Source organism: Colias philodice, chromosome 9 (assembly GCF_061535455.1).
Source record: "Colias philodice isolate Cphi_HAF_F1 chromosome 9, ilColPhil1 Martin Lab GWU primary, whole genome shotgun sequence".
Taxonomy (NCBI): Eukaryota; Metazoa; Arthropoda; class Insecta; order Lepidoptera; family Pieridae; genus Colias; species Colias philodice.
Genome location: NC_143094.1, coordinates 5,564,061 through 5,583,591, shown reverse-complemented (window position 1 = coordinate 5,583,591; position 19,531 = coordinate 5,564,061). Strand labels below are relative to the sequence as shown.

The following is a 19,531-nucleotide window of genomic DNA, read 5'->3' as shown; positions in this document are numbered from 1 at the left end:
TGCAAAGTGTTTGTTTGAGTCTGCTAATCTCAGGAACTACTGGCTGAAGGCTCCGATTTTAAATTTTCTTTAACTTTGTTTTTATTTATTTTCATCAAAAATTATCATTTTCAATTTCTATTTATCATTTATAAAATAATTAACTTTAGCCTAGTCTTGTGATAATAATAATTGATAATAATTTGCTCTAACATGAAATTGAGTTCCATTTTGTCTTAGGGCGTATTCAGAAAGAAAGCTTGAAACTTATAAGCGCTTATCGGCGCTTGTCATGTTCATATATTTTCCTGCGCGGGTTACCAGCACTGACAGGAAAATATATGAACATGACAAGCGCCGATAAGCGCTTATAAGTTTCAAGCTTTCTTTCTGAATACGCCCTTTGATTAGGTACAAAATATTAAAGGTCTTTTTGTATCATTTTGTTTTCAGTTTTTTAAATAGACTCAGCTGGCTGACCTAGGTCTGTGCCTAGGTTTTTTTAAAAAGTATAGATTTTATAAATTCAGTTTTATCGTTGGCTATAGCCTCTAAGTGCGTGTAGATAAAAGACCTCTCATATTTACAGCTATAAATTTCTGAATTTCTAAAAAGAGTAAATAATTACATTAATTTATATCTGAAGGTTTCAAGCTTGGTTACAAGCTCCCCTGAGCTATGATATATAAAAAAGCAGTATAATAGGTCATTGCCCCTGAGTATATAATATGTTCTGTGGTTACAAGTGTGTTATGTTGTTTATCTATGAAATTTCTAAGATGAAATTACATGTCCTTTTATGTAGGTATTCAGGTTATATTATATTCATTCATGTATGTATTAGCCTATTAGGTGCTTTGATTTGTCCGAATTCAGTAGCATAAGACGTAATAAGTATCACTTTGCTTTGGGTATAAAGTAGACAGAGAATATGGGTGCTTTCTAGGCTTAGATCTAAGTTTCTACGCGTGAATGGACGCTTTGAGGCAACAAAATAATCGAATAACAACAAACAAAGTGCCAACAGATTAAAAAGAAAAGACATTCATTGAACTGTCACTGTCAATGTCTACGAACGTGAAGGCTTGCGATTTGCGAACCAGTGAAGGTGAATCAAGCATCAATTCAAGAAAAGTAGTCACCCAAATTGTAAAGGTGGAAGCGCGATTAATGTCAACGTCTTGTGCCTTTTTATTTGTGAATCTTCTGGACGTTTACTCTTTATAAAAGCTGATAAATATTAGGTCCCCAAAGTGTTAAACCAACGCAAACATGCATTATTATAAGCCGATAGCAATACTTATTGTTTTGGTAAGCACAATTTCTTTGAATAGCTTTTGCATCGATCTCATTTTGTACACGTATATAAATACGTGTTTGTTGATTTTATGGTTCATTATTTATGAATGAATAGTGGTTAATTATGTAAAACATGTTATGTTACAGATCTGTCACACTTTTTATAACCCGACCGATAGTGGTGCTGTACAAATTACACAGAGTAATTTAGATATGGTTCTAGGTAAAGTCGCTCATAATTGTTTTGATTGCTTACGTTTCTTTAATTTAAAACTGTATTTAAAATTGAAAATTATGTTGTAGCTTCCAATGAGGTGGTTTTTATAAACTTTTATGCTGACTGGTGTAAATTTAGCAATATGCTGATGCCCATATTTGATGATGCGGCGGACGAAGTGTCAAAAGCCGGGTATGATACTGGGAAAGTGGTTATGGGAAAAATTGATTGTGATAAAGAGCCAGCTATTGCTACTAGATTCCACATAACAAAGTATCCCACACTGAAATTGTTTAGAAATGGATTACCAGCTAAAAAAGAATACAGAGGTATGGTTAAAATCAATTTATATTGAAAAGTATTTCATAGATATACAGATAATAATTAAGGCATACATGTAAATTGGTTTTTGTTTTAAAAGTAATGGAAATAATTTACATAGATAACACTTGAATTGTTAAATAATATAATATTCACTTTCATTAGTTAAAAATAATTGACATAACAACATGATGTATACTTTATACATATAAATTATAGAGTAGTCACTTACCATTAATGCCTTTCATTCTATTAAATCACAGGACAACGGTCAGTTGAAGCGTTTGCAGAATTCATCAAAAAGCAGCTTACTGATCCCGTTATAACGTTTGGAGCATTGAAAGAGCTTCATAACTTGGCTGAAGACAAGAGACACATCATTGGTTACATGGACAGAAGGGATCAACAAGAGTATGAGGTTTTGAGGAAGGTGGCTGCTTCTCTTAAAGACGAATGCCTGTTCCATGCTGGCTTTGGTGATGCGTCTCAACAAATGCATCCTCCAGGTATTTATTTGTAGTAGAAGCTGTTAATGTTGTGATTAGGTATAGTAGTAGTTGTGATTTTGTTGTTTAAACTGAATTCATTACTTATCATGTCTTTTGTTATTATATTGTCTAAATGTTACATGTATTCTCCAACTATTATTTTCTTCATATTCAAATTGATAAGTAAAGTATTAGTTTAAACAACAACAATATGCTATAATGAACAAGAACTTGTTTACATTGAATATTAAACTATATTTCAGGTCAGCCCATAGTTGTATTCAGGACAGACAAGAAAACATCAAATGAGCCTGATGAAACCTATACAGGGTCTTTGCTCAATTTTGATGAGCTGTACAGTTGGGTGCAAAAGAAATGCATACCTCTAGTTAGGGAGATCACATTTGAAAATGCAGAGGAACTTACAGAAGAAGGCCTGCCGTTCCTTATTCTTTTCTATCATCCAGATAAACATGAAAGTATTAAGAGGTATAAAGAAATTGTTGCAAGGGAATTGGAATCTGAGAAACGTAAGTATTATATTGTACTATCTGCTTGTATTGTAAGTTTGTCAAACTTTTGCATTTATCATCCTAATTGAGGAGAAAAATGAAACCTAATATTATAATCCATTTGCCTATACTCAACTTTGTTTAATGACTAATGTATAAATACATCATGGTATAAATGTAATAATTTTTATTCACAGCAAAAGGTAATGTTTAAATAGTTCAATTTATATGAATGTAACATACAAATAGATTATATCAAATTGTGATTACCACATTGAATAAAAGCTAAAATATGACATATTATGTTTCATATTTGGGTGGAAATTGGAAAGTACATAAATTGGCAGCAATTTATTATTTAACTTAAAGTAGACACTTGAGATAAAAATCCCACAGAATTAGATAAGCAATACAATTGAATATTCAAGTTTTTTGTTTCTACCTACTAGTCACAATAAACACAATAATTATCAATTATGTCTGGATTATTTTGTGGTTAGTGTGGTGGTTTGACATTTTGATTACAGATAACACAATTAAAATATCATACTTTTCATTCAAGAAACTTTACTATGGTCATTTCTATCTCAACAAATTGCAGAAGTACTTTTAAGAACAAGAATATTGGTACTTCTGTTGTTTAACATACAGCTATTTTATCTTTAGAAAATGTTATTATAACATTCTCAAAAACTTTCCTATGAGTATATACATACTATCAAAATACATATTTTTAACTTGGTTGTACATTTTATTTCAGAAAATGTGAACTTTTTGACGGCTGATGGAGTTAAATTTGAACATCCCCTGCATCACCTTGGCAAATCAGTGGCCGATTTACCATTAATTGCTATTGACTCATTTAGACATATGTATCTGTTCTCCGATTATAAGGATATGGAAAAGCCTGGAAAGTTGAAGGAGTTCCTGCAAGATCTGTATTCCGGAAAGTTGCACAGGTAATATATAATTTTGTTTTTATATTGATTGTTTTGAACTTAAAACTAAATACTGATATATTATATACTGATGAATAATAACACTTATTTAAAGCTGTGTTTTTGTTGGTTACTTTTTAAGTGACTTAATATTATCTGTATCTTCTTATCAGACAATGTAACAAAGAGACAGTTGTATTTGTGTTCCAAGATAAGCAGATAAAATAAGAATGATTTGTTAAGTAGCAAGCATATCAGATGAATTTAAGTATGTATATGTTACGGCTAAAGGTAGGTGAGAACATAAACTTAAGATTAGCCGGCTAAACTTAGGTTTATTTTCGACGAGGTGTTAATGTTAGTTTGTTCTATCTTTAGCCGGCTAAACTTAAGTGTAACCGCAGGCCCGTGGCTAAAAATGTCGGGGTGGGTAGATTTGGTTACTATAATACATGTAAGGAACAGGGCGAGTGTTTTCTGGCACTTCGCCGGCTGCTGCCGCAGCACGCTCGCTGCGCTCGCTCGGCTCGTGCGGGTCTTAAGAGTTCTAACCTAACCTAACCTAGCCACCAGCTTTCTGCCCTGAGTCGGGGTGGGTAGATTTGGTTACTATAATACATGTAAGGAACAGGGCGAGTGTTTTCTGGCACTGTGCGGGCCCCTCAAGCCCTCCACCGGCCCGGCGCTAACCAAATCTACCCACCCCGACATTTTTAGCCACGGGCCTGCGGTTACACTTAAGTTTAGCCGGCTAAAGATAGAACAAACTAACATTAACACCTCGTCGAAAATAAACCTAAGTTTAGCCGGCTAATCTTAAGTTTATGTTCTCACCTACCTTTAGCCGTGACATATATACTGCAATAAATTATATATTTTAAACTTTTAAGTATCAAACTTCCTAACTATGCTATTGATCTTCTATCAAATAATGACTAAGTTGAACTATGAAAACTTTGTCTGCTAAACATAATATGTATAACAATTTTAACTAGGTAACCACATTCTTATCATACCTTTTGTAATATAAACACCTGTAGTCTATATGAGATTATAAATGTGATTGATAAACACGAACTGTGTTTAAAGTATAATTTTTTTAAATACTTGTTGCACTTTTACTATTTTTTGAATCTTTAATGGATATCTGGGAAGGTTAACAGTGTAGCCTAAAATTAATTGAAATATTATATACCAGATAAATGTATTGAAATAGGAGCAGAAAGTCATTGATCACATTGCTATTATGAAACAGATTACGTTTTTCATAGTCTCTACATGGATGAAACTATACAAGTATACGCGAAATTACGGGCATAAGCTATCCCTACTGAATCTATCTTATTGTCATCTCCCTTGAGCGCGAGGGATGCTTCTTTAAGAAAAATTATAATAGATTTTTTTGCAATAATAACATATAATATCTTTTTTATTTGTGTGAAATAAAAAAATAGTCATTTTTTTAAATTCGTTGATATAATATAATTGAATCTTGAACATTATTTTTATTTTTCCAGAGAATTCCATTATGGCCCTGACAATCCTCAAGTTTTATTGAACGCAGAAGTGAAAGTAACTACACCACCTGAATCTACTTTCAAGAAATTAGCTCCATCCAAAAATAGATACACTCTACTCAGGGACGAATTATAAGGCCATTTTACATTTTATTAGTAATTAATAATTTAATTTCACTGTAGCACGTTTTTTTTCTTTTCTTTTCACCGAATGGGTTTTAATTTTATTTATGAATGCTCAATTGAAAGAATAGAAATATTCAATAATGAAATATCTGTGTAATTATTGTTTTTCATAAACAAGCTATTCCTATGTTTTACATAGAGCTATTATTATTACTACATATTGTATTTTCTTAATGTTTCCATTTTATTTTATTTTTATTTAATTCGTGCAATTATGTATTATAATTTCATAAAAATTCATGAAATTGTGAGTAACTATATAGTTACTATAACTAACTATAGTATATTTTGTGGTAAACCTTACTAGTGACGTCAATTGACGACTCGAAATAATTTCTTGAAATTTATTATATAACAAAACATATTTAAAGTAAGTAGTAAATATATCTCATTAGGCTTTTAAAAAAACCGATCATGGAAATGTAAATTTTGCAATTTTTCATGCATTTCTTTGCCTTCCCTTTTATTAAAATATAAAGTTTAAGGACGTAAATAAGCCATTTCCTCTAAAGTAAATATGTAACAGATTATTAACTCATTCTTATTTACTTATCTGTAATTTTTAATATTCAGTGAAAAAAGCAGCGTCAAAATTTAAATCATTTAAGCTGTATTTGTATGAAAAAAAATTAATATATTATTATAGAAGTATGCATATAGTATTTAATTTATTTTCATTTTATATAAAATGTCAAGTTAAGAAGCCAGGTATAGCACTTAATTAAGTCTAAGAAGTATGCACTATATGTTTGTATCCATAAAGATAAGGGAATATTTCTGCACATATTAATAAATTGCATTTAATTATCTGTTTATTCTTTATATTATCAGTGGAGTTTTGATATTTCTGTTTCATATATAACGGGTGATTTTTTAAGAGGTATAGGATTTGATTTTCAAAAAAAAACACAAAAAACTTGAAAATGTTGATGTAATCTATAATGGAATTGATAAAACGATCAATATAATTTAATGTTTGAAGCTGATTTCATGCAAATGATGGCCACGGCTCCGGTTTAGATGGCCCATTCGCATTTCGGCACACTCTCTACAACATATCGGCCGGTATATCACGAATACTTAAATGCTTCAATATTGGCTACTAGTGCGTCAATCGTTGCTGGTTTATCCCTGTAGGCATAAGAAATAGTCCAAAGACGTTTGATCACGCGATCTAGGCGGCCAATCGACGGGCCCAAAACGTGAGATAAACTGTTCGCCGAAGACGGCTCTCAATTGGGCTATTGTTTCGCGTGCCGTGTGGTATGTGGCACCGTCTTTTTGAAACCACGTGTGAGGCATGTCCAATTCTTCCATTTTGGGCAAAAAAAAATAAAATCGCCAATCGATGAAGTGCATCGCGCACTTCTTAACCGACTTCACACTCTCTTAACCGAGCATGCATTTTGATAGTAAAATTCAATAATTTGCAAGCGTTGTTCGTTCGTAAGTCGATTCATGGTTAAATTATAGACCAAACTGAACAAGTTTGATAAAGACACAAGACACGATTCACGCGTGATCTATCAAAAACAGTATTGCCAAAAAGAAACCAGCAAAAAAATCACCCTTTATTTACTCATAACTATAATTATAATACTATTAATTCATTTCTATTGAATAACTTTTAATCTCTTCTGCTTTTGTATCCTAAGTATGTATATATAATTATATACAGTTGGACTTATAAATCAAGATTTATAAATGTTAATATTTAGACTTTTGATTATGACTAGCTTGGTTTCAATACATTCTTATAACTACAATTTCCCCCATTGTTAGTAAATTTTCGGGATTTTTTTACAAATACCAACAATTTTTTAACTTTGGAAGTATACTGAATTGTATAAAGTCTTGATTCAAAAATAACAGTAAATTTTTAAATCAATAAAACGTAAAAATCTTAAAGGCTAAAAGATGTACAATAGTACAATAATTAATAATAAACTTAACGATGAAATAAAGAGTATATTGTTAAGGTACTTATATATAATGTTCGTTTAGTAAAGGAACTGCAGTATGTGTATATTTTAGTTAAAATATGTGTTTATATTTCTGTTATATCAATTTTATAAGACACAATATACTTAATAATTTATCTTTTATAAGTTTCGCAGTGCGCACATCTCATTAATTATTTTTATTAGCAATATAGTGAAATTTAATGCAAGAATGTTTGGTTGTTTGTACACTTATACATAGTTTTTTGTCTTCAAATGCGAGTTTACTTATGAAATTATATTTTCCTTAATATAAATCAACAAATCTGGTATGAAATTGGCTCTAACATTAAAGTTGTATTAAAATTGTGTCCATTTATGTATAATATTTTGCATGATATTATTCATATTAAGTATAAACTCGCGATTACTCAGACCCGGTTACAGTATAAAAATATATAATTAATATTTTTTTTGTTTATTAACAAAATAAGAAAAAAAATGATCCAAATTCACGTACGTGAATTGGGATTCTAGGTAGTTCTTCATTGCATGAATATTCCTCCATTTCGATCTTCTATTTTTTATCTTTAAAATTAAGGATTGCTTACCTTAATAAATAACACTTAGGATTACAGTTTAGATGACGTACGAAATGTACAAATTTGTTATAAAACAAATGTATTAGAAATTTGATATTACTGCCTCAAACCAACAACAGAAGACTATAAATGTAAATAGGTATAATGTACCTAATTACTTAGTAATATTATTCATACGTGTAAATGATTGTACAAAATGTATGTTTTGTGAATTGTGTAATAATTAAATTTTTCAAGCCTATTCTTTGTTTATTTGTTAAAATTACGTTTTCAGCCATAGCTGAAAACGTATAATAATACCTATAAAACTTTTTCACAAGTCCCATGCTTGTGATTTGGAAGCAACTTATCTTTCAAGTTGTTCATAACATGTTTCAATGATATCTAAAATATAAAAATAAAACGCTATATTTGTTACTAAGGAAATTTCGAGAACACCTGAACCGATTTAGTTAATTCTTTTTTTGTAACATTCCTTGAAGTACGAGGATGGTTCTTATGGAGAGAAAACGTAAACCGCGCGTAAACGTAATGCGTAAAATGCTTCGCCCGTGGTACATGGGCGAAGCAGGGGCGGACCGCTTATAAATAAGAAGTATACCTAGATACCTTTTTATTACTATAATATCATTGTAATCCATACTAATATTATAAATGCGAAAGTAACTCTGTCTGTCTGTCTGTTACTCAATCACGCCTAAACTACTGAACCAATTTGCATGAAATTTGGTATGGAGATATTTTGATACCCGAGAAAGGACATAGGCTACCTTTTATTGCGAAATATGTACCACGGGCGAAGCCGGGGCGGACCTCTAGTTTGTAATATATGTTTAAAAACTTCTTGGTTTATTCATCTATTGCACGCCTCATAAGCGAAGCGTTGAGGTGGGTACTACTGTCACTTCGCGCAAAACATCTGATTTTTCAAACTTAAAATGTCTTTATGTATCATACATTGCACTTGTAAGATAATACATACACACACATATTAAGAAAAAACACTATTTTTAACTTTCATGATATTTTTGATGTCATTTTTGTTATTTAAACTAGTTAAAAAACAGTTTAAAAAAGTTCTGTCTTGGACGTCCGTGTGTCTGTAGGGGAGACCGAGGGGTTTTGAAACAAAGGTGAGTTGAAACAGTCCCGATTTCTCGGAACCTAAAACCGTTAGCGATCTGGAAACGTAGTTTTTAACCACCTCCCACAACCCGCTATCGCGTCAGTTTACGCCGATGACGTCAGTTGTGCAGTTGTGTAGTTCTGAATGACATGTGCCGAAAATCGCTAAAAGTAAGTATTTCACGAATTTTTACGATGCTCGTACTTTATTAGTGGTTTTGTATTTTGGGTTGAGTTATATACGTTTTGAAATCTCATTATCTATAGATTCATGAAATATACTTGGTAAATTTGATTTCTGTGTATTTACTGCTTGATCGTGATTTGAATAAAAATTGGGAGGTTTTTTCTCACTGAGGTGTTTTGAAACAGACTGTTTCAACTCTCCTCGGTTTAAATTTAACATCTGATTATAGCTAAGAAATAAAAAGTACAAGGATTAATGCATTTTATTGTTGATTTAATGTGTTTATTTGTTTCAACATCCCTACTGAAGAAACTAAAGCAAGAAAAAGATCAAAACCAGGCAGTAAAACTAAAAAGGTTAAGGTTCTCAAAAAAAAAAAAAGGAAACGAAGAAGTTGATGAAGGAGAAGAGGATTAATTCTGCTGCATTTGCTGTATGGAGCCATATTCAAACTACTTGTCAGATTAATGTGCTTCCAATAATTGATCTTTGACATTTTTTTCGAGTATTTTTACTTAAATAATTTATAGCACTGATTGTAATACTTAAAAAAATTACTGATAGTTAATTACTATTTTATGTCAAAGATTTAGTTATATAAGAATGCAATAAAACATTTTGTTGATTCGACTGATTATAATTGATGTTACGCATAAGGCGTCATGTTAATTTTTAGTAATTAACGAGTTTATTATTTGTATTAGACCTACTTGACTGATATGTCATTAAAATATTACTAAAAAGGTTGTTGATTACTTGAAAAGATTGATTTTAATTAAAATCTTTAAATCAAATCATCATTTTTATTTTGCAGCTCCCATTACTGCCTAAAATCGTAATGTTTCAACTCTCCTCGACCTCTGTTTCATCTTACCTCGGTATGAGGAGAGTTGAAACAAGTTGACTTGTTACGGTTAAATCGATTTTTCACCACATTTTTTAAGGCTTACAGTTTCTTTTTGCTAACTATTCGCAAGTGTATAGAATAACCTATCGATTGGTACTAGTACCTCAAGATTTCTGATTATAGTTTGAGTTATATTAAACAAAACGTGAAAATTGTTTCAACTCCCCTCGGTCTCCCCTATGTGCGGATCCTTTTTCTTGTTAACACGATAGCGACCGAAATACTTTACTAATCGAGTCTTTTTTTTTCTCTTACGCTTGAGTATGCTCAGGAATAGAACCCTTTCATTTTTCAGGGTCTGATTCGATGTGGTTTAATTGTTATTAAATAAACAAAAATAATAATTAATAAATATTTATTAAAAAAAATTATGAGGCGTGCACTTTTGGATTTTCCAAATTTTTTATCATTCTATTATAGAACTTTAGAAAAGAGGGCAGCGCTTTTTGCCGTCACAGTCAAATTATTTTCAAACTTTACAATAAAAACATTTGCAATTCAAAGCAAAAGATATTTAAGTCTTTACTGCCTCTCGTATACCATCGGAATAATTAATTAATGATAATGAACTTGGCCAAACTTACAAACCTTCGCTTCTGAATTCAAGATGGCGCTGCAAGTTCATAATAATTCCTAATAAACAATTATATAGGAAAGTTTTGATTTTTTTATTGTTTGTCGGTTAAGGATTAACTCAAATTTATTTGTCTCACCTTAAAACGTATTTTTCTCATTTATTATCTATATTAAAATCTTAGATTAAAATAAATAGTTAGGTAGATAGATAGTGTTTTGTTTTAGTTTTGTGTCGTTTTGAATTTTGATACGATACCTTAAGCGATACCTATTAGATATACTTAATTCACTTATTTTTGTTTAGATTCTATAAGGAAAACAACTACCTACATACTAAAATTGCATACCTCTTAGATTACAAAATAAAAGGCTCTTAAATATTGCCGCGTTTCCCATAATGCTATAAACCGTGCAATTTTTTTCCGCTTAAAATAAATTTAACTAAAATGACGAGGGTCGTTCAACGGCGTCAAATGTGTCATTAAGGATATCTCTTACGACCGGACTGTTGTGTAAAACAAACTGTGTTCGGGACATCGTTTTTGCTTATGTAGGGCAATTTCGGCTGTCACTGACTAAAAGAGCGGCGTTTGAAAACCACCGCTGCGCCACGGGGAGTCCTCGATCAGCAGAATTCTAGTAATTTCTATTTTTTACATCGTGCGTAATTTCTCGTTTATACTATTATCAATAATCAATTAATTTGGGCAATAATAGGGCGATCTTTTTTAAGTAAAAATGCTTTGTTAGTATAAGGATTGAAATAGCATCCAATAGGTAGGTATCCTAATTTTCATTATGCCTGAATTTTTGAATTAAGTACAATCATATCTACAATTTAATTGGCTATGAGCAAAGATAATGCATTGAAAATTCATATTATGTATTGAAAAACAAAAAAAATATTTAAATAGTTATTTTAAATTTTAATCCATCATTTAGAATTATTAGCTCCTAACACGTATATGTATAATTTATAAGTATCTACCTACCTTATAGGCATATACTCTATAGGCAGGCCTGGCATGGTAGGTAGGTATATCTAGGTTGTTACAATAATCGACTATAGTAACTAATTTATTTATTGCTATTATAAGAGCGAGCGCACACGAGCAACTTTGTCTCCGCAACTATTTTGTCTCCGCAACTATTTTGTCTCTTCACCCATGGGCTAGTATGAAAGTGCGCGCACGTAGCGACGCAACTCCCCATACAAATTTTATTGATGGGAGAGACAAAATAGTTGCGGAGACAAAGTTGCTCGTGCGCGCTAGCTCCTTAGCAACTAAATACATAACAATATAATTATTTTTAAACACCATACTGATAGTACCTATATATTAAAAAATAATTAACAAGTAGGTACCTACTTAATTAAACCTATCTATCTACTGATGGTTTATTTTATAGTACCTTATAAAATACGATCTCCTTCTCGTTTGGATAAAGACTTTGTTATTCTATTCAAGTCTTTTCCCCCACTTGTCATTTTACCCAACATACACGGAATACCTTTAATTTTTTGTTTAAATTTAGTTGCATCGAACCCGCTCAGGCCTCAGACTAAAGGAATAAAACATGGAAATTCGCGCGTTGATGCTCATAAAATACTTGATAAAGTGTCAAATCTCAAATATCATAAAAAGTTGCATCTTTTTATAATGCAATACAATGAAGATACAAAAACGTCAACTTTGACAAAGGTAGTCCGTGCGAATCTGCGCCAGGTTCATTGTAACAACAGGTACTTCAAGTGATCTTGTTACACTTTCATTGACGATGAATTCACTCCTTTACAGATAAATGCGAAATAGCAGAGTTCCGATCAGATAACACCAACGTCCGCATTTATACAGAATTAAATACTCGTGTAATCCTACCCTGGTTGTCTGAACTAGGAATCAATGCAAGTTCTCTACTTCACTAGACCGGTAGCAGGTTTGAAGATCGTGCAGTATAACCAGCAATTACAATTTAATCAAATAATTACGCAGGACATAGCGAATCTAAGAACATGTATAGCTTGCTATTTTGTCATTATTGAAATTGCGGTCCGCTTCGCATTTAATTTTGCCATGGCTTCCACTTACGTAGGTACCTACGTCTTGTAAATAGCAGTTGTAAATAAGCATCGCCAATTTCATGCCGGATAGAGATTGTTATTAGGTTAATAAGTATGGCCTTCCGATACACTCATAAATATTGTCAGTCACTTTATTACAATTATGAAATATGATCCAGTGGAATAAATATATCTAGGCAAGTTACTTAATAACATAAAATAATAAAATTATGTCGAACTTGTAACGTCGAACCTATGTCATAAAAATACATTCTACGTATTGTATTTTTCTGTTTCCTTTGTTAATAAGGTGGTAAACGGTTAAACTAGTTATGTAAGTAGGTATGTTATGGCGATTTAAAGTGCCTCTAGAAGAAGTCGAGTTGAATGAATAATTGTTTGATTAAGAGTTTGAGTTTAATTTTGAAGTTTGAGAAATTTTTGAAAAAAAAAAGAAATAAATTTTGAGTCTTGGAAATCTTTTTAATCAACTTAAACTAAAAGAGATGTTCAATGTATATTCACATTTCACACATATTATATCTAATTGCATTCCAGTATTTTTTATTCCGCTGCATCTCGCGTGGGTGCTGTTCCGACCGCCACAATGGACGAAACTCGACACCATCTCGTCGGTACTTTGTATGAAGGATTCATTCAGGGCGCTCTGCAAAAGACAGGAAGTGAAGGACAACGTGCGATAGAACCAATTACCCGCCCTCGATATATGAAACCAGTAATTAGTGTAAAATATACTAGCAGAGCGGAAGCGTGATGCTGGTACGCCGGACAATCTGCGTAACTTCGAATGTTAATGGTGTGAAAAGCGATCTATTGCAAATTTTGTTCATGTTTTTTTAATCTATGTTATGAGCGTGTATTTCAGTTTTAATTTGAATTTTTATTATTTTTTTAGTTTTCTTTTATGTAGGTGTAGTTTCCTGTTTTGGAGTCTTGACTACTTTAATACCTGAATATCAATTTCAAATTACTTAGTAGGTTTTTTTTACTGGGTATTATCAAGAAAGGCTTACCTACCTAATTATGAAAGCTCAAAGCATGATAATAATGTATAACACACGCAACATCATCTTCAAGTGGAAAGAAAGTGTGATAACATTGTGCTAACCGATCACACTTATTCCTACAACTAAATAGACGAAGGGATGTAGTTATACGAGGTAGGTACTGTTTAAAGATATCTACTTACCCCAATAATAGGCTGCATCTCTAAAAAAAATCTTTATTATCCTGAATACTGGAATAATATAAGAAAATTACCTGTTCGAAATATAATTTTACTTAATTTAGTATCGATTTTATTAGATAACAAGTGCCTCTAATTCATTAACAGTTATAATATGTCATTTTATCATCCATTGAAATGAGCCGACCTTTCGGCTGTCTTGTCCTGCTGGGACATAAGCTTTTTTGCATGGCATGTCGTTAACAAAAACACAGTAGCCCTTAGATTTATGGCGTGAGGAGACGATCATAGCGCATTAGTAGTTAGTATTGTCCACTGCATGTGTTCGTTTTGTTCAAAAAGTCCGGCTTTGAGCAGCACAGTAGCTTGCCGATCTTTTGTGCTCTTCGCTTACCATTTTAAGCGCTCGTACAGCACTTTATTATTAAAGTAGATAACTGATGTACACAATTGCTGTAACAGCGCTTTAGTATCCTCTGTGAATTCTTTAGCAAGGTATTGTTCTATTTAGCCATAAACATGTCGACAGGTTCTTGCACTTGTAACTGGTAATGATTACGGGTGCTAGGGTGCCTTACAGTAGCTGCGTATTTCTTAGAATGTCTTTTAACGACAGTTGTAAAATTTTATTGAACTAACCATGAACAATTATGTATGAAGTAACTTTTTTGGACATTGATTTGGATAAAAATACTTACCAAGTTACCTAGTTATGTAATAATAATTCCGAATGCTTTCCGAATGTAATAATAATTAGATATAGCATATGATAACATTTAGATTTAGATTTAACAATACAAATGTCAGTTCACGAAGTTGTTTCGCTGAATTGAAGATAATTTTCAGAATCAGAAATCAAGACATGCCTGTGACTGTAGACAGCGGCGCTTAGAAAAATAAAAATATTAAAGGTTGGATGAAAGAAAGGAAATGTTCTCTAAGAGAGCGGTGTTCGTTGAAACAAAAGCAAGAGAACGATTTAACAAACTGCCATATTTTAACAACGTGTAATTAAAGGTTTGGCTCCGCTCGAATATGCATAAATCATGCGTCTGCCGCGAACTGCCGACCGAAATAGAGAAAAAATTAAAAACTTTAAGCCTGGGAGTTGGAGAAATATAATAACTATTCCCAACGTATGCTGTGTAGATAAGATTTGAATCGATTTAAATCGACGCTTTAATACTTGATTCGTACTTTATGTTCCTATGTGGAAGTTATTTTCTAATTAAGAATGTTGTTGGATATGCTCACGAAAGTTAAATTACTGTTTTTGGTTATTAGAAATTTAATTATTTTCAGTATTCGTTACTATAATTAAGACGGTCGAGACAATGTTAAAATCATTGTGCAAGAAGGTACCTATAGGTAGATACGATTACATTTTACACAACGAAAAAATCCCTTATCGATGGGTATTTAATATTTTATATGGAGAAATTATTTGGGCTCTACATAATGTAAATCGAAATCTGTGTAATTCTTTGAGTTTATTAGAAATGCAAAAATGATGTGTTTTTCATTTTGATTAATTACCAAGTTTAAAATAGAGTAGGTAATTCTTGTGTCAGATCAATTGTAGATATCTAATTTTATCATCTACTTTTCAATTAGGTATGCTTCCTGATTGAAATACTGATAAGACACAAAATGATTTTGCAGTTTTCAATACGTTAACTACCTACCTACCTAAATATTCTTCTCTATCGGCCGTAGCCCACTTTTTTATGTTTTGATCTACATCTATTTTGACTCTATGACTCTACATTGTTATTTGACGTCATAACTCAAGCTTTATAATATAATTTATACTTTAATTTATAAATATAGAATATTATCATTAATAAATATTATCGACCATATCGATCAGGTTTACAAATCAGTTATTCAAGTTTAGATATGAGTCACAAAGAAAAAGCTGCGGCTTTTCCTTACAAGAGCTTTATAAGCTCATAATTCACGGGCGGAGCGGGGTGTGGCGGAGGCTGTGCTCGCGCGGGCCGGGGAGGGTGCGCGCGCGCGGACCCACGGGTCCTAGAGGGGCGCGGGGCGAGGTGACAACCGCTCGTTACGTCTATCCCAAGGCAGTTATTAAAAACGTCTCGGCGCGAACGGTGCGCCGCCCTGTAATTATCCAGTTGGTTCTCGCGCTGTTGTCACCACCGTCACCGGATATGCAATATATGGAACCGCCTGCGCAACAGGTACGTCCGCGTACGCCCTCTATGTTTACTCGTTTCTGTTTGTCATGTGAAGAATAATTAGAATTTTAGCTCACGTTTGCCTACTTTACAGGGAAAATCAAGTGCCTTATTAGAACCTGTACTTATTGATAATTTTATTTCAGATGGTAATGATGAGTGGCTACGGCTGCGGGTATGGGCGCAGTGACGCCATATCCCCTGCATCCGACCTTTCGTCGTGCAGCAGTGCTTCTTCAGGGGCATGGTGTGGCTCTACTTGGCGGGAGCTTCCACCTTACTCTCAGTACCCCGCTTACTGGCCAACTACCACTGTGACTGAGGATGCGAGAGAACTACAACGTCGTTGCGCCAAATGCCGCTGCCCCAACTGCCTAACTGAAGCCGCCGGTTTTGGACCGAACTACGGAAAGGATGGTGCGAAGCGCGAACACGTGTGTCACGTTCCCGGTTGTGGAAAAGTGTACGGGAAAACATCTCACCTCAAAGCCCATCTCCGTTGGCACACCGGTGAACGACCATTTGTGTGCAACTGGCTATTTTGTGGAAAGCGATTCACACGCTCGGATGAATTGCAACGCCACTTACGCACACACACGGGAGAAAAGAGGTTCGCGTGTCAGCTATGCACTAAGCGTTTCATGCGTTCCGATCATCTTGCGAAGCATGTGAAAACTCACGCAAATGGCTCCAGAAAAGCAAAAAAGCCCAAAGAGGATGAAAAAATGGATACGAAACCCGCTGAAGAAAAATGTGAACAGCCAGTACAAGTAAGAAGTGAAACCAATGTTCCAGTGTCAGCTAACGTCGGAAGTTCAAACTACGGAACAGTGCCAGTTGCGAGTGCGCCTAAACAAATGTTGAATTATGCATCATCAGCACCCCATGTTCCCAATACGAATAACTTCCATAGCGGCGCAATGTTTAGCAATGGTGTTGTGTATGGCAGTGGCTGGTGTACGGATGTGCGCCAAGACACTTTATACCCTCGAGCACCAGCCAGGGATCCTCGCTTTTACCAGCAGTACGCACCATTAACTTATCAATGTGCTTCAAAGGACAACTACATGTTCCAAGGACATTATAGCCTACAACCACCAGTTGCCATCGGCCAATAGTGATCTTTCTTATGCGAAGTGTTAATGACAATATGTTTTAGTTAAATATGTTAACTTTTAGTTATTGTTAAGTTACCAATTACCTACAATGTGAATGTGATGTGCCTTGATAAATGATGTTATTTTTGTATTCTAAATAAACTTTTTGAAATGAATCTGGGTTTAATTATATGTCCTATTTCGCTTCTGTCTTTAAATAGAACTTAATATTACACGTTTACAATCAAACATAATTTTATGCATTACATTAATATAAATACAAATAGTTATACATACATTTCAATTTAAATCACTCACTCTATGTAATTATTAAAGTAGTAAACAATCCTTTATCGAAAATTAATATATGTATTCTTGTAAGATAAAAATCTAACAAGGAAGTAGTATCTAAAAAGATTTTGGGATATTGCATATTTACAAGAATAGGTATGAATTTTAATGTAAACAAAAGGAAATAATATTTAAATTGGGATTTCATTAACGAGTATTATGCGTGCTACGAAAGCTACGAAATACACGTAGCTGAGTTACGCACGTTTGATTAGAATATTGTGCTCTATGACAGTAATTACTTTTATATTATTATATGTATATTTTTCATTGAGATATACATATGGAGACGACGCCGCCTGCATCACTTATGTTCCGCTCAACATACGCCATATGGCGTAACTGCACGCTCATTTTTTATTTGTTTTAAAGTGAAACGCATCAAATATGCCTTCGTGTGTGTTACGATATTGCACAATTAATACAAATAATATGGAAAAGTGCAAAGGAATAACTTTCATCGGTAAGTACCTAACTAGATAATAATTTTTAAAACTTAGTGGCGCACAGATTTTGTTCGTGGTGTCTCCTCCATACGTAGTAATATTATCTCAATGATATTTTTACTTATTATGCTTATATTAGAAAATAAGTAAACAACTGTTTAAAGTTCATTTTAAGTTCAGCTATTTTAAACTTAATCATATCTATTTATTTCTGCAATAAAATAAAATGTAGGTAAATCAAATACAATTTAATTTAATACGTTATATTTAAGAAATATTTATTACCTTTTCAAATAGAGGCAGTTAGTTTGAATATGTAATACAAATTCATTTCTATTAGGCAACTTTTTATACATTTATAAGTTTAGAATTTATAGAGATTGATATGTAGAAAATGAAAAAGGAATTAACCAATGTAGAGTTTCGAAATACAAACAGATAATAACAAAGAATATTTTTTTTATATAAATTACGTAGGAATTGGATCTTTAATCGGATTGCATATCTACTTATTTTCAAATTGTACTTTAAAAACGATAAAAACAATATTTGAGTACAAACTCAAGTGTGACATTAAATATTTATATCGTTGTGTTTTTTTAGATTTTCATTTAGTTGATTATTTTGGATTATTATCATAAGGTTCTGTAAACGCAGGATAAGCAGAGCTGTGCACAGTTGCGGCTTCTCAACACGAGATGTCGCTAGGCGTCACCGCGTGCGACGACGGTGCACCGAGGCGTAATTGCATGCGGCTATTATCTGGGCGGCGCTCACCGCGCATGGCGGCCGGTGTGAGCGGGATGCACTCGATAATACGTAAAACAAAACGAGGGAGTAATAATGGTAAAAAACGAACACGCAAATTATAGTGAGAAATGAGGCAGCCGGTAGCGGTGGGGGCTTCGTGCAGTGGGGGCCGTTTGCGGCAGTCGCGGTCGCTCGGCGCACGCAGACCGCCCGCGCCGCCTGCGCCGCCTCGCGAGTGCTGTGAGTGAGTGACATGCGCCTCCGGAGCCAGCCATGAGCGGCAAGGGCTCCTCCTCACCGGACCTGCTCATGAATGTGAGTCCAGCCGCCCTACAACGCTCCCAGCTTTACCTCCTTTTAGCTTAAGCCGATCTTACTACGCACCTACATAGCACATGAACGACAACGGCGATGTTATGACGAGACGCAAAAATAAGAAAATTGTGATAAAATTGTTCCGTTTCACTGTATAAACAAACGTCACAGCTTAGTTCATCCATAAAACAAATCACAACCCAAATAGGCGAGTTCATAAAATGGGCTGTTAGTCGGGAAGACGCCCCTGGGTATTGTCGATTTAGCACGCACCATAAGCGACTTCGATAGAGGCTGGTCCCTTGAGC

At 33.5% G+C, this 19,531-nt stretch overlaps 2 protein-coding genes across 3 annotated transcripts; both read left to right on the top strand.

Moving 5' to 3' along the window:
- Positions 1 to 1,069: 1,069 nt before the first annotated feature.
- Positions 1,070 to 8,240, top strand: ERp44 (Endoplasmic reticulum protein 44). Its single transcript, XM_089699083.1, has 7 exons — positions 1,070 to 1,290; positions 1,426 to 1,501; positions 1,582 to 1,824; positions 2,080 to 2,322; positions 2,568 to 2,834; positions 3,577 to 3,775; positions 5,272 to 8,240. The coding sequence occupies exons 1-7, from the start codon at positions 1,252 to 1,254 to the stop codon at positions 5,405 to 5,407; spliced, it is 1,203 nt and encodes a 400-aa protein (XP_089555209.1). The 5' UTR covers positions 1,070 to 1,251; the 3' UTR covers positions 5,408 to 8,240.
- A 4,246-nt stretch (positions 8,241 to 12,486) lies between these two features.
- Positions 12,487 to 17,531, top strand: LOC149485794 (uncharacterized). Of its 2 annotated transcripts, none has more exons than XM_089699082.1 (3): positions 12,487 to 12,538; positions 13,415 to 16,267; positions 16,411 to 17,531. In XM_089699082.1, exons 2-3 carry the CDS (start codon positions 16,238 to 16,240, stop codon positions 17,380 to 17,382), a joined length of 1,002 nt encoding a protein of 333 aa, XP_089555208.1. In that variant the 5' UTR covers positions 12,487 to 12,538; positions 13,415 to 16,237; the 3' UTR covers positions 17,383 to 17,531. The 2 variants fall into 2 exon arrangements, with proteins under 2 accessions (XP_089555208.1, XP_089555206.1); XM_089699080.1 differs by having other exon boundaries at positions 12,507 to 12,968.
- The last annotated feature ends 2,000 nt before the right edge of the window (positions 17,532 to 19,531 follow it).

What these genes read in the sequence shown, in the direction of transcription:
- LOC149485794 (XM_089699082.1), top strand. Translation starts at nt 16,238, where the DNA reads ATGCAATATATGGAACCGCCTGCGCAACAG. An exon ending in TGGAACCGCCTGCGCAACAG is followed by an intron (nt 16,268 to 16,410) that starts GTACGTCCGCGT and finishes ATTTTATTTCAG; the next exon opens with ATGGTAATGATGAGTGGCTA.
- ERp44 (XM_089699083.1), top strand. Translation starts at nt 1,252, where the DNA reads ATGCATTATTATAAGCCGATAGCAATACTTATTGTTTTG. An exon ending in GGAATTGGAATCTGAGAAAC is followed by an intron (nt 2,835 to 3,576) that starts GTAAGTATTATA and finishes ATTTTATTTCAG; the next exon opens with AAAATGTGAACTTTTTGACG. An exon ending in TATTCCGGAAAGTTGCACAG is followed by an intron (nt 3,776 to 5,271) that starts GTAATATATAAT and finishes TTATTTTTCCAG; the next exon opens with AGAATTCCATTATGGCCCTG.